This window comes from Stegostoma tigrinum, chromosome 22 (genome assembly GCF_030684315.1).
Source record: "Stegostoma tigrinum isolate sSteTig4 chromosome 22, sSteTig4.hap1, whole genome shotgun sequence".
Lineage (NCBI taxonomy): Eukaryota > Metazoa > Chordata > Chondrichthyes > Orectolobiformes > Stegostomatidae > Stegostoma > Stegostoma tigrinum.
Window position 1 is genome coordinate 6,971,246 of NC_081375.1, and position 14,925 is coordinate 6,986,170.

Sequence of the window (14,925 nt, forward strand, 5' to 3'; positions counted from 1 at the left end):
TGGAATGCTCCTGGATAATCTTGGGCAGAGTTTGAAGCGTCTGACACCATTTGAGTGGGTTCAAATTGACCCATTTCTTTTCATGTCTCACCAATAACGGTATCGGTCTCCCGTTTTCTCTCAGTTCCTGCCTTGTGTCTCTCAGCCTCAGCACTGTACTTCTGTGCTGGAACAGTGTTTGAGTGACTAATGCTCCAGCATGTGGTGAATTGGTTGATGACGGAGATTAGAACAGATACTGAGTTCCAGGATGGTAACAAGAGGAACTCTGATGTAATGAATTGCGAGTGGGGTGTGAGATAAGATGACCCTGTCATTTATAGCGTATTAAGAAAATGAATATTTTGCTATTTTTTATATAAACCTCAGGGAGGATGACCTATCTCTCAAGCCCTGACGTCTTTAGTAAAATACGAAGTGGGAATCAGACATTACAAGATAGTGGGTCAAGTTGAACGCAATATTCTTTACAGATTGGCTTTCCTGTGTCAGGCACGGTGAGTTTGGACTGGAGCCGAGGGCACCAGTCTGTCTAACTCTGCATTGCCAGTCATGCTGCCTGGAACTGAGAGGACAAGTTGGACTGTGCATCAACACCTCAGTGGGTAAATACCCCTCTTGATCTCTACCTGTCACTCTGTCTTTCTCTCTCCCATTTATGTTTAACTGATCACCATGCTTATGGTGAAGGTTTTATATCAATGCAAGTTCTGTGTGAACAATTGTGCAGTTTTAAGTGTTTATGTGTGAGATTATGTGCTGAAGAGAAGGTCAGTGTGAGCTCAGACTGTGTTGCTTACTCTGAGGGTTAGCAAGTTAGCAGAAGGCACAGCATGAGAGCTGGCAACACAGAACTGAGCTTTCATACCAAGGGGGGGTGGTCTATGGAAGCTTCTGTTAAAAAAATACAACCTTGGTGTAACAGGAGGGATAAAGAGTAGTTTAGTTACAGGATTTTCCGAGCGACACACCTCTTTCTAAAGCCCCGTGTGTGAAGGAGGTACAGGGGACTTGGATTTGTGATCGAAACAAGTACTGTAACTGAGGTGGCAGTGAAAGACGATGAAATCAGATCCGAGAATCATCGAACATTCCAACCACTGAGTGTGTGAACTGATATTTACATAAAACAGAGCGCACGGTTCAAATGGTGACTGGCAGCTCCGGCAAGCCAATTCTTCCAGCATATTGTTTGTACCAAGACAGGTCGGAGATAGAAATGAGCAGGGAGTGGCTGTTCATTGTATATGAGTTGAAGGGATGATAATAACCAATTGTGAGCTGCAGTGGTCCAACATTTTCAGGCACCAACATGTGCTGCATTCCCCCTACTGCACAGAGAGCCAAAAGGAAGCCTGGACTCCCTGAGCTCTTCCTACCAAATGTCGCACTTCAGTCAGTGCCCCAAGTGAGGATCGGTGAACTGAGCATTGATCCTGCCTGCGCTGTGTGGCAGTAAGTGCTCAGTCTGTAAAAGACAAATGGCTGTGATAACAGGTCTTTTCTCACTTCTAGGTCCAGTTCGTCAGACACAACATTTAAATCAAGTGAAAGTTTTGGTGTGAGGCAGCCAGCTCGGAGCAAGATCAAGCGGCACAACAGAGGCCTGGCCACAGTGTTCAGGGGCCGCAGCTTCAAGGATGAGAAGTTGGGTGTTGGAGAGGGAACTGATGCAGCCACAGATGACCCGACTGAGCTTTCCACCCAGGTCACAGCCCCTGGCGTGCTCAAAATCTTTGGTGATGAGATCTGTGCAGGTGCCAACTACAAGAGCGTGCTGGCAACGCCGTGTTCTAGTGCACAGGAGCTGGTCAAGGAGGCTCTGGAGAGGTTGGTACATGCTGTTCCCTTTGATATGCACCTTTGTGTTTCAGCAATGATCAGAGGGTAGAGAATCACCCTGGACAGGACAATAACTTCTCCATCAATGAATGAACAGAATGCTTCATAACCCTCCACTCTTCACTGGTAAATCTCTCTACTTCTGTAGAGCCTCTCAAACTCTCAACGTGTGATTTAACCAATGAGCTGCTTTTGCAGTGTCACTGATTGTAAGTTAGGAAACATGGCAGCCAATTGTGCACAGCAAGATTCCACAGATAGCAAATTGATAGTGACTGGCTTTTGTGGTGCTTTTTGCAATGGTGATTCCGACGTAAACATTGCATCCAAAATATCAGGGGATAGCAGTCTTTGATTTAAGACTGTTGAAGATTGATTTCTGCCCTGAAATCCTGATATGACATTGCAAGACACAAACTCCTGCCAATGTTCAACATGCAGCCTGTTCTAGTTGGGGGAGGACACTTAGATCCAAGTGGGATGTAATCGCAGACAATCCACCAGAGCTGTCTTAAACACAAGCGCTCTGCTCTTTGCCATTTTAATCCTCCATTGTGATATCGCACTGGTACCTGTGTCTTCCAGATTCAACATTCATACTCTTTCTGACCAGAATCTCTGCCACATTTTGTTTTTCATGTCTCAGTTTTAATCGTGTTTCTGATTTCAGACGGCAACTGTTCTTCAGTCAATCGTTCGCATATTCTTTGAGATGTAGCTTTTATTTCTTGTCCCATTCCCACTCTTTGGCTCTGCCCTGTAGATTCTTAACTCTCCCTTTCTCCACCCAGATACAGAGCTCCCCTTTGGTTGATTTGGCAGCTGCCTTGATTTTGCCACCTTTAAACCAATTACATTATCACTTTTTCCAGTTCTACTCAAAATTTGCAATAGAAATATTCTTCAACATACGCACCACATATGCTGAGAATTTCTGGCATTTTCTATTGTCACTGCCTGTGCACTCCGTCGCCCAGCCGGCCTCCTCCCTCCGCCCCGCGCTACGTCACCCAACCGGCCCCCTCCCTCCGCGCTCTGTCACCCACCCTTCCCTCCACCATAAGGTCAGAAGTGGGGATGTTCACCGATAATTGCACAATGTTTACCACCATTCGCAACTCCTCAGATACTGAAGCAGTTCATGTCTAAATGCATTAAGATCTGGACAATATCCAGGCTTTGGGCTGACAGGTGATAAGAAACATTCGCGCCACACAAATGTTATGCTGTGACCATCTCCAGTAAGAGACAATCTAACCACCACCTCTTGATACTCATTGGTGGTACCATCACTGAATCCCCCACTAACAACATCCTGGGGGTTACCGTTGATCAGAAACTCAACTGGACTCACCAAATAAACACAGTGGCTACAAGAGCCGGCCAGAAGCTGGGAATACTGCAGCGAGTAACTCACCTCCTGACTCCCCAAAGCCTGTCCACCATCTACAGGGCATAAGTCAGGAGTGTGATGGAATACTCCCCACTTGCCTGGATGACTGCAGCTCCAACAAGAAGCTTCCAGGACAAAGCAGCCTGTTTGATTGGTGCTACATCCATAAGCATCCACTCCCTCCGCCACCGATGCTCAGTAGCAGCAGTGTGTACTATCTACAAGATGCACCGCAGAAATTCACCAAAAATCCTCAGAGAACACCTTCCAAACATACAACCACCTCTACCTGGAAGGATAAGACCAGCACGTACATAGAAACACCACACCCTGTGAGTTTGACTCCAAGCCACTCACCACCCAACTTCAAAATATTGTCACTGCTTGGACACTGTCGCTGGGTCAAACTCCTGTCAGCACTGTGGGTCTACTTACAGCAGATAGACATGCGGCAGTTTAAGAAGGCAGCTCACCACCATCTTCTCAAGGGCACCTAGCGACAGGAGGTTAATGATGGTACAGCCTGTGACCCACATCCCATAAATGAATAAAAAAAATGCTGAACAGTGGCAAGTGCTGGTACTCGTGGCCCTGGTATGTTTTTAAGTCTGAGGACCCAAAGGTTCTGTGAGTCATAGATAGTGTCATTAGGTGGAAACAGTACAGCATGAATCCAAAACCTGGGATGTGGGATAAATGGAATCAAAGACATTCCAACTTCCTGTCAAGACCCGAAATGGATTGATTTGGTAAATTAGATGTTCCTGAAACAAGGTGCCTGGCAGTCAACTGGTAAATTCACTCCCCAAGAGGTCCTGCTGAGGAAATAGTTGTTTTAGAGGTACATTGACAGGGAAGTGTAGAGAGCTTCACTCTGTATGTAACACCGTGCTGCCCAGTTTTCGTTGATTATTTGGCTTATGTTTGATGTTTATCCAGATATTCCCTGGACAAGAATTTGAGCAGTGACTATGTCCTCTGTGATGTGATTGGACGGTCAGATGAGGACCACCAATGGCGCACGGAATGTTTTCGGGTTGTGAGTGAGAATGAGAAGCCCCTTATTCTTCAGTCACTCTGGAAACCAAAGGAGGGATTTGCCCGGAGATTTGAAATGCGCAGGAAAGTCGATGTGGAAGAAATTGCAGCGAAGGAGAAAGACACGGTGACAGCAGGTAACATGAAGGAATGAAAGAGAGCCAGGTTTGGGGGGCGGGTGGGGGGGAGCGGGGGGGACAGAGAGACATGGAGAGAGAGAGAAAGCGAGAGAGAGACACACAGACACAGATTGAAGGAGATGGAGAGAGTGATGGGAAGAGTGATGGAAAGAGGGCATATCTATTGTAATTCAAAAATATATCTGTCATGCTGTGACCCATTCCCCCCACACTGCGTCACACCGTGACCCAATCCCCCCCCCCCCCCCCACACTGCGTCACACGGTGACTCGTTCCCTCCCCGTACCCTGTGCTGTGTCACGCTGTGACCCGTTGCCACCCCCACACACCCCCCCACCCCGGCGTTGTGTCATGCCGTGACCGGTCCCCCCCCCCCCCCCCCGTGTTGCGTCACGCCATGATCGGTTCCCTCCCTCCCCCCCCCCCCCCCCCCCCCGCCCCGTGCTGCATCACGCCATGACCCGTTCCCCCTGCGCTGCGTCACGCCATGACTGGTTCACTCCCCCCACCCCGTGCTGCATCCCACCGTGACCCGTTCCCCCTGCGCTGCGTCACGCCATGACTGGTTCACTCCCCCCACCCCGTGCTGCATCCCACCGTGACCCGTTCTCCCCCGCCGGCCGTGCTCGCTGTGACACCTCTTTTTGTTTCCTCCTGTTGTTGCTGTCACAGGTATCAATGCCCAGGCTCGCCGACTGCAAATGAGCCGAGCTCGGGCCTCGTCCGCTCTGACAGACGAAGAGATTGAAAGCAGCTTTGCACTTTGGCGAAGTGTCAGCGAGGTGAATCTATCGGGGAAGAGCAGGGAATCGAGACGGAGCAACAGGAATGCTTGGATGGAAGCTGCAGAGACTGAGGAGGACACAGAACAGCCATGTCTCAGTCTTGAGAAGGAGGAGACTGAAAGCAGTGATGACACTTCCACCCAGTATTCCATACACCCACCCTTTGAGTTCCCCTATTTTCTCCTGTTGCAGGGCTACAGTTCCAGGAAGGTAAGAACAAGTTCGTCCACATCAACGAGCACTTTGCTCAAAAGATCGCTGCTTCCTTCTCCAGAGGGTGGGGTGAGTCTGGAACTCTGCACCCGAGACAGAAACTTTTGTAATATTTAACTGGTATTTAGGCATTAATTTGCATAGCCATATCTCCCAGGGCAATTGGCCAAAAACTGATAAATGGGAATAGTGTAACCCTATGCACCCTCAGCACTGACCCCCCCCACAGTGCAGTGCACCCTCAGCACTGACCCCCCCACAGTGCAATGCTCCCTCAGCACTGACCCTGCGACGGTGCGGCGCTCCCTCAGCACTGATCCTCCAATGTATGCTGGCTGCTAATATGGGCAAACTGTGGCAAATGGAAATTAATCTTGAAGGTCAGAACATTGAATGTAGAAGTTGGGATGTCATATTGTAGCTGTACAGGATTCAACTGGAGATCTGAGGAAGGGTCGCTCATCTGAAAGGTTAACTCGGATTTCTCTCCACAGATGATGTCCGACCTGCTGACCTTTTCCAGCAGTTTCTGTTTCTTTCTGATCTCCAGCCTTCTTTCCTGTCTCTTTATTTGTGAGCCCTCTCTCATGAGCTTGCCTTTAATTACAGGATTTTGTTATTTATGTGCTGAATGGAAGCAATCATGTGTTCGGTCGCTACTTGGATGAGTCAAGAGGTGAGGAGGAGCAGCTGAAGGTAGATATCCAGCTGTCAGCCCCAGATATCTGCCTGCGACATTGCAGTGTGCGGCGCCAGGAGGTGAGCTCCAGCGGAGAAAGTGCTGATGGCCTGGAGCTGGTGACACTGGTCAAACCGGGCAAAGGAGCTGTGGTCACTCACAATGGGCTCCCTCTCAGTACAGAGAGCCAGCTGCAGCCGGGTGATCTGTTGGGCATGGGAGCCCACTACCTTTTCATGTACAAAGATCCGACCCTCAGCAAACTTGCTATCAGCCAGAAACTGGCCTGGTACCCATCGCCAGTGCTGGACCTGAGCCCAGGCGGGGAGCTGACCTGTAGGATGTGTGGCTGCATCGTTCAAGAGAATCAACAACAGGATCTAACTCCTTCAGCAGAGAAACCAGCTCCAGGGCTGAAAGACTCAAAGGGCACAGACTATGTCTTCATGTACAATCTCTCGCAGGAAGATGCACTTCTGAAATGGATTATCAATAGCCCATGTGAGGACAATGTGCACTCCAAACTGACTGCAGCCTTCCTGCTCTGTCTCTGCATCCAGCACTCAGCCAGCACCTTCCAGCCTGCAGACTTCCGCAGGCTGCTGCTCAGGATAGCAAGCCAGATCCAAACGGTGATGTGGGTCAGTATTGGAGGTCATTGTTCAGTTCGGTTTCCAAAAGATACCCCACATCACCCAGTGAACCACTCTGATATACCCCACACCCCTCACTGTAACACACCGATATATCTCACACCCCTCACTGTAACACACTGATATACCCCACACCCCTCACTGTAAACACCCTGATATACCCCACACCCCTCACTGTAACACACCGATATACCTCACACCCCTCACTGTAACACGCTAACATACCCCACACCCCTCGCTGTGAGACTCTGATATACCTCACGCCCCTCACTGGAACACACTGATATATCTCACACCCCTCACTGTAAACTCCCTGATATACCCCACACCCCTCACTGGAACACACTGATATACCCCACACCCCTCACTGGAACACACTGATATACCCCACACCCCTCACTGGAACACACTGATATACCCCACACCCCTCACTGGAACACACCGATATACCCCACAGCCCTCACTGTATCACACCGATGTACCCCACAGCTCTCACTGTAACACTCTGATATACTCCACACTCCTCACTGTAACACACCGATATATCTCACACCCCTCACTGTAACACTCTGATATACTCCACACTCCTCACTGTAACACACCGATATATCTCACACCCCACACCACTCACTGTTAGTTGTGTTATTCTTGTGGAAGATGGGTTGATGTTCCTCATTGGATTTTTGGAGTATTGATCACTTGGAATTGCTTCTGCGATTCAGGAAGAGTCCAACTTCTCAATAACTGTTTTTATTTATTTAGGAGAAATCGAAAGAGCTCGCAGCAAATCAGAGAGAAAAGTAAGTTCATGGCTGTACCCCAGAAGCCTTCAAGTGTCTCAGTGAAATGTGTTGACTCAGGGCAGAAATGAGTCTTTCATGGCAGTGTCTGTTTGACAGTGCGGCGCTCCCTCAGCACTGCCCCCCCCAACAGTGCGGCGCTCCCTCAGCACTGCCCCCCACCCCCGACAGTGGGACCCTCCCTCAGCACTGGCCCTCCGACAGTGCAGCGCTCCCTCAGCACTGGCCCTCCGACAGTGCAGCACTCTCTCAGCACTGCGCCCCCCCCCGACAGTGCGGTGCTCCCTCAGCACTGGCCCTCTGACAGTGCAGCACTCCCTCAGCGCTGACCCTCCGACAGTGCGGTGCTCCCTCAGCACTGGCCCTCTGACAGTGCAGCGCTCCCTCAGCACTGGCCCTCCGACAGTGCAGCACTCTCTCAGCACTGCGCCCCCCCCGACAGTGTGGTGCTCCCTCAGCACTGGCCCTCCGACAGAGCGGCGCTCCCTCAGCACTGCCCCCCCCCGACAGTGCGGCGCTCCCTCAGCACTGACCCTCTGACAGTGCGGCGCTCCCTCAGCACTGGCCCTCCGACAGAGCGGCGCTCCCTCAGCACTGCCCCCCCCGACAGTGCGGCGCTCCCTCAGCACTGACCCTCTGACAGTGCGGTGCTCCCTCAGCACTGGCCCTCCGACGGCGCGGCCTCCCTTAGCACTGGCCCTCCGACAGCGCAGCCTCCCTCAGCACTGGCCCTCCGACAGTGCGGCGCTCCCTCAGCGCTGTTAGCCACCTGCCCTTATCTGCAGCACCATAATTGGGTGTGTAGGTTAAAAACTAAAAGAACTGCAGATGCTGTAACTCAGGAACAAAAACAGAAGTTTCAGATCTCGGTCACCGGACCCGAAACATTAACTCTGTTTTCTCCTGCACAGATGCTACCAGACCTGCTGAGCTTTTCCAGCAACTTTGTTTTTGTTCATAATCGGGTGTGTCTTTGAGTACTCCAGTGAATCACCTGGACATTTTTGAAGATGCAGTGTGTTTTGTGGTAGAATCTTGCTGTGCACAAATTGACTATTGAGTTTCTTGCTTTGCAACTTTAATTGGACTTTTAAAGGTCTTCATTAACCATCAAGCACTTTGTGATTTCCTGCTTGCTGAAAGGTGCTGTCAAAATGCAGATTCTACAATGAGCTTCAGAGGCTCATACCTGAAGGTGAAAGGGTGTGTTTCAGTTCACTGACAGGATCTGAGCATCGCTGGCTGGGCCCAGCATTTATTGCCTGTCCCTAGTTGTCCTTGAGAAGTTGGTGGTGAACTGCAATCTTGACCGACTGCAGTTCATGTTCTGTAGGTAGGGCAATGCCCTTAGGGAGGGAATTCGAGGAGTTTGACCCAGTGACACTAAGGGAACGGTGATATATTTCCAAGTCAGGCTGGTGAGTGGCTTGGAGGGGAATTTGCAGAGCGTGATGCTTCCATGTATCAGCTGCCCTTGCCCTGGTAAGGCCTTGAGGCATTGGAGCAGAGTTGGGCCACTCGATCCATCAAGTTTACTCCTCCATTCAACCATGGTTGATACGTTTCTCCACCCTATTCTCCTACCTTCCTGTGGTAATCTTTGTTCCTCTTACAAATCAGGAAGTTATTGATCTCCATCGTAAATACACTCAATGACTTGGCTTCCACAGCCCTCTGCAGTGATGAGTTCCACAGATTCACCTCCGTCTGGCTGAAGAAATTCTTCCTCCATCTTGGTCTGAAAGGGGTGTCACTTCACAAGGCTGCACCCTTGGGTTGAAGTCGGTCCTACTGGTGGAAGCATCTTCTCCATATCCCCTCTACCCAGATCTTTCAGTATTCAGTAAATTTCAATCTGATCTCACCCCCCACCCCCCCATTTCTTCTAAACTGCATCAAATAGAGACCCACGGTCCTCAACAGCTCCTCTTTTGACAGCCCTTCATTCCTGGGATCATTCTTGTGAACCTCCTCTGAAGCTCCCCCAAGACACTGATCGCAGGGCTGGGATCATGGACCTGGGAGTTCTTTCTGCATCTCATTTCTTAATAATTTAGACTGAGCACAATATTTCCATTTGGCATATTGTTCAAATTTGCAAAAAATTATTCATACAATGTGGGCATTGCAAGTTAGGTCAGCATTCATTGTTCGACCATGGTTTGCCTCAGAAGGTGGTGATGAGTTGCCTTTTTGATCTGCTGCAGTCCATCTCTCCGCGCCCCCCCCACCCTGTGCCACAAGGGCATGGGTTCCTGGATTTTGGAGCATGTTGAGAGAGAACAGAGCAAGTTTCCTGGAACATTTGTAGCAGTTTTGGATTTCAGTGAATGTTGAGGTTGGGACTTTTGGGACTACTGCGTGTTAGCGGATGTTTGGTAGTTATTGAAAATGAATTAGAATTTGGATTGTGGAATTAAGGAGAAACTGTTTCCAATGGCGGCAGGGTCAGTGAACAGAGGAACCAGATTAAAGCGTGTCGGTAGAACAAAAATGGCCATGACTTGAGGGAAATCAATTGACACAGTGGGAAATGATCTGGAACATATTGTCTGAAAAGGCAATGGAAGCAGATTCAGTGTGATAATAAAAAGAAGAACCAGATAAGTTCTTGACCGGGGAGTAGATGCAGTGCCATGGGCATAGAGCAGTTGTGTGGAACCTTTTGAGCTGAATTGTATAGCACTCCCAATGAGTCAGCACAAGCACAATTGGTCGAATGGCTTCTTTGTGCTACATCCTTTCGCAGTTCAAATGAACTTTTCTCCTTCTTTCCCCAATCTGGTTGAAGGTGTCTTGTCCTTGTTTTGCCTCTGGTTTTCCTGTTGTGACTGACCTCGATCAATTGATGTTTCCCATGACAGTGTGACCAGGGATGGTGAGGAAGTCCCTCCAATCCGAATGCTAGAACTGATTCCAAGCCTGCAGCCTCTTGTGTACTGGATGTCCAATTCCATAGAACTGCTGCATTTCATTCAACAGGAGGTTCCCAAACTCTTAACGTGGGATCGGCACACAGAGCAGTATGGTGAGTGAGCACATGTTCATGTGGTGTCACACCTGTCAGCAGTTGTGTAGGCTCACAGATATCTACATGCACCGTTATGTGTACTCATGATTCCCTATAACAGGTTGTGTTATACATGATTACGTATACACAAGTTTAACTTAAAGCACGATAACGTACATACACAGTTGCACGCACACACACCCCTTTGTATACACGTAGGGTGGTGGGCACACATGGTTATGTATATTGAGCGACTGCATGTGACGATGCTGGGTGTAGTGAGAAGACAGTAAATGCCAATGCCGCCCTGTTTTAGCATTTAACCAGGAGAAATTGACCAAAAGTTCCTGAGTGATGATTAAATGTAACCAAAAATTACCCCCATTCACCTTCTTCCCCTTCTCTTGTTTTCTTCCCCTCCCTCACAGTCTGTCTCCCTTTCACCCACTACTCCTTTACCAGCTCCCTCTTTCCTTTCTTTAATCTTTCATGAAATGTGGGTGTTTCTGGCAAGGCAAGTATTAGTTTCCTTCCCTAATAGTTCCTTGAACCCAATGGCTTGTTCGTGCATTTCAAAGGATTGTTAGAAGTCAACCACATTGCTGTGTGTCTGGAATCACATGAGAGTCAGCCCAGGTAAGACCAGCGGATTTCACTCCCTAAAGCACTTTAGTGAAGCAGATGAGCTTGTATAACAATTGACGAGAGTTTCGTGGTCACCATCTCTGAGATTAGCTTTCAATTCCAGATGTATTTATTGAATTTAAATTGCATCAGCTGTTGTGGTGAGTTTTGAACTGTTGATCCAGTGCGCTAGCTTGAGCCTCTGGAGTTCTCATCCAGCAATGTCACCAGGGTCTCCCCAGCTGCATGGCTCCTAATCTCTCGCCCCCCTCCCTTCTTCCTGTTCCGCTTTCACATTCTGTCTCTCTCCCTCCCTCTCTCACTGTCTCTCTTTCTCTCCCCAAGCCCCCACGCTTCCCTGTTTTCTGTCTGAACTGAGGGTGGAGGAACTGCCGTCAACTGAACGAACCAGCCACTGGGCTGCCCAGAGATCCCTGGAGGAAAGCAAGTTGTGGGCAGGGACAATTATTGGGTGGAGCCACCACCAGGCACAGGCACAGTGTGTATTTAAACTGTCAGCCAGTGAGGTGAGCTATCGTGTGTGGACTCTATTCACCCCAAGGTGATGATGGTCTTTGAGAATTTTTGTTGGAATGACTGAATGGGCTGATTGTCAGATCAGTTAGAGTATTCGAAGTGAATTGGGTGCAATGTGAATCCTCACACCACCTGGAACTTCGTTCCATGTTGAGACCTTCTTAAAGGAATCTTTGAACGAGGGGAGTTGAAATGGGCAGCTCAGAAAGTAAGGGGACAGCTGGCTATTCCCACCTCCCATGAAGTCAGGCACATTGGTTAGCAGGAGGGAGATAGGTAATCCGGTCACAGTACTGTCCCTCTCCCATCTTACACTCAGCCTTCAGGAGTGACATTCTGAGGGCAGCAGTACACAGACTGCACTTGTGTTCCCTCATGTATTAAAAATGAAGGAACAATCTGTCACATTCTGTCACTCGGAGAGCTGGCTCTGAGTGAGCTGGATCAGTGTCAAGGACTCTCCACATGTGAATAAGGTGTGACTTGGTGACATAATGCTAGACTCTTTGAAGTTATTTCAACATTGTATTGCACCCAAACCAGTTACTCTCAAATCACACACTCTTGCACTCTCTCTTTCTCACTCACAGTCACAAAAATCCCACACACTTAAATCATTTACAAAACATATACATTTGTGTAAAATACATATAACGCAAAATACAAAATACACTAAGATACAAATCATGCAGACAGACATTTCCATGATCAATTTGATTGGATTTTCCATCTGAGCATGTGATTAGAACGTTGCCTGCATTGATATGAAAATGCTTGCTATTTCAACTTTGATCGCTAAACTCCTCTGTCCTATTTCCATAGGTTGCCATTATGATCAGCTGTCGTCCACTAAGGCAGCGAGTGAAGAGGCCATGACAGTACTGGAGGAGGTCATCATGTTCACCTTTCAGCAGTCAGTCTATTACCTCACCAAGGTGAGTAGCCCCTCTATCAGGCCAACCCCTCCTAATGTAATGACCCATAAGGTGGAGAGATGTGGGTCATGGTGGGAATATCATTCGGCTATTAATCCAGAGGCCTAGGCTAACTTTCTGGGGACATGGGTTCAAATCCAACCATAACCGTTGGTGGAATTTAAATTCACTGAATAAATCTGGAATTGAAAGTTAGTTTTGGCGATAGTGGCTATGAAGCTATCGTTGATTGTCGTTAAAACCCATCTGGGCCACGAATGTCCTGTCAGGAAGGAGGTCTGCTCTCCCTACTTTATCAGGCCTGTATGTCATTCCAGACCTGCAGTGGGGTGGTTGACTTTTATCTAGTTCAAGGGCAATTAAGGATAGGCAAACTTTGCCAGCAACATCTATATCCCATGAAAGAATAAATTAAAAGGAATGCATTTAGTATGGTGAGCCAGGAGTGACACCTATTGCAATTGTGTTCACGCACACAGAAATTTGATGACTTTTCCAGAGGAGTGGGCAGCTTTCTGTTTGAGGCATTCACAATAACATCAGACTCAGAGAAGCTTCTCTGCGACGCAATGGGTAGCTCCTTTTCCTCTCGGTGGGAAGGTTTGGGTTCAGGGCCCTTCCAGAGACAAGAGCACAGAGCTCCAAGGAGCCACTCTGCATGTTGTACACTGGGTGTGCTGTCCCTTTAGAAGTTCCATCTTCGCTTGAGGCATTAAATTGAGGCCCAGTGTGCAGTCTCAGGCGGAAATGAAAGCTGTCATGGCCATCAAGTGCAAAAGAATTATTTACAGTGTCCTAGCTAATATTCGTGATCACTTCTATGCTCACATTGGGAATGTCAAAGACAATCTGGGGACATCATCTTAGAATTAGAGCTTTGCTCAAGTGTGTGTGTGTGTGTGTGTGTGTGTGTGTGTGTGTGTGTGAATGAATGAGTTAGTACGAGCTCTAGTCATCGCTGAGCAAGAGCTGTGTATTCAATCACAGAGGAATGCTGGGGTGCAGCCAAGGGAGGGCACAGGAATAAGAGGATTACAACAGACACCAGCTGAGAGACTGGCACAGACAACAAGTCCTGTGCTTTTCAATGAACTGAGAGCAATGAGTGTTTCTGTCCAAGCATGATAAACATGGAGAGATCCTGTTGACAGAAAGATGATTTGTTAGCTTACTGTTCTCAGCAGCAGCTCAGAAAGAAACAGCTAGCGCTAGAAATGTCTTCTCCTTCTTCACCCTGACTTTCACTGTGGTACGGGGTCTCTCTCTCGCTCTCTCTCTCTCTCTCTCACACACACACACACACACACACACACACACTTTCACTGTGGTACGGGGTTCCACACACATGCAGATACGCTTTCACTGCAGTACAGGTTCCCACATGCACGTGCTGACTCCCACTGGGGTACTGTGTTCCCCCTGCACCCCCGAAAATGTGCCTGCACGCACACGTAAAGCTCCCACATGTACACCCACTCATGCACACATACACGCAGAGATGCCACATGCACACACACTTGGGTGTACACACCACGCACACAACACTCACTCACAGTCTCAGAGCTCCCACATGCACACTGACTCACGGAGTTTTAGCCATGAGCTACTGACTGAATTGAAGATGCATTTATTGCTTTTGACTTCCAGTGGATTTTAAGCCCAGCTGTGTTCAGATTCACAAACAGGATTTAGTGCATGTCTGGTATTAAACCAGAAAGTCTGGATTCTAAGTGGTGAGATGTGTTTGACAGCTGAGGAAATCAGTCTGTAGCTGAAACACCAACGCCCAACACAGCGAAATCTCCCTGAACTGGATTGATTGAGGATTTGTGGCAGTGCTACTTATAAGTAAACAAATTAGAGGCTTGTGTGCATTAATGTAAAAGTGCTTTCACTATTGAAACAGCATCACACATATCAGCTGAGCCCTGGCTTCTGCTCTGCTGACAGCTGGAAAAATCTTTTCCACTGGGACCGCAACGTGGCCAAAGTCTAACAAAGGCTCAGTGTTGTGCTAGATGGGGCTGTCACACACTGACTCTCTCTGGGGTACAGTCCCACACACACTGACTCTCACTGGGGCGCAGTCCCACACACACTGACTCTCACTGGGGTACAGTCCCACACACGCTGACTCTCCCCGGGGCACAGTCCCATACACACTGACTCTCTCTGGGGTACACTCCCACACACACACTGACTCTCACTGGGGTACAGTCCCACACACACACTGACTCTCACTGGATACAGTCCCACACACGCTGACTCTCACTGGG

The 14,925-nt window shown here is 48.7% G+C and overlaps 1 protein-coding gene across 3 annotated transcripts in view; it reads left to right on the plus strand.

Annotated features, from left to right (window-relative positions):
* radil2a (Ras association and DIL domains 2a) overlaps positions 1–14,925 on the plus strand; it is an 83,674-nt gene that overhangs the window by 17,902 nt on the left and 50,847 nt on the right. For 2 of the 3 annotated variants that reach the window (XM_048555438.2, XM_048555441.2), the window contains exons 2-8: positions 1,516–1,830; positions 4,175–4,410; positions 5,086–5,408; positions 6,021–6,731; positions 7,506–7,543; positions 10,408–10,571; positions 12,537–12,649. In XM_048555438.2, the coding sequence (XP_048411395.2) occupies positions 1,516–1,830; positions 4,175–4,410; positions 5,086–5,408; positions 6,021–6,731; positions 7,506–7,543; positions 10,408–10,571; positions 12,537–12,649 (1,900 nt within the window). Of the gene's footprint in view, positions 1–505; positions 606–1,515; positions 1,831–4,174; positions 4,411–5,085; positions 5,409–6,020; positions 6,732–7,505; positions 7,544–10,407; positions 10,572–12,536; positions 12,650–14,925 lie in introns of those variants that run through there. The other variant, XM_048555439.2, reaches the window with a different exon arrangement.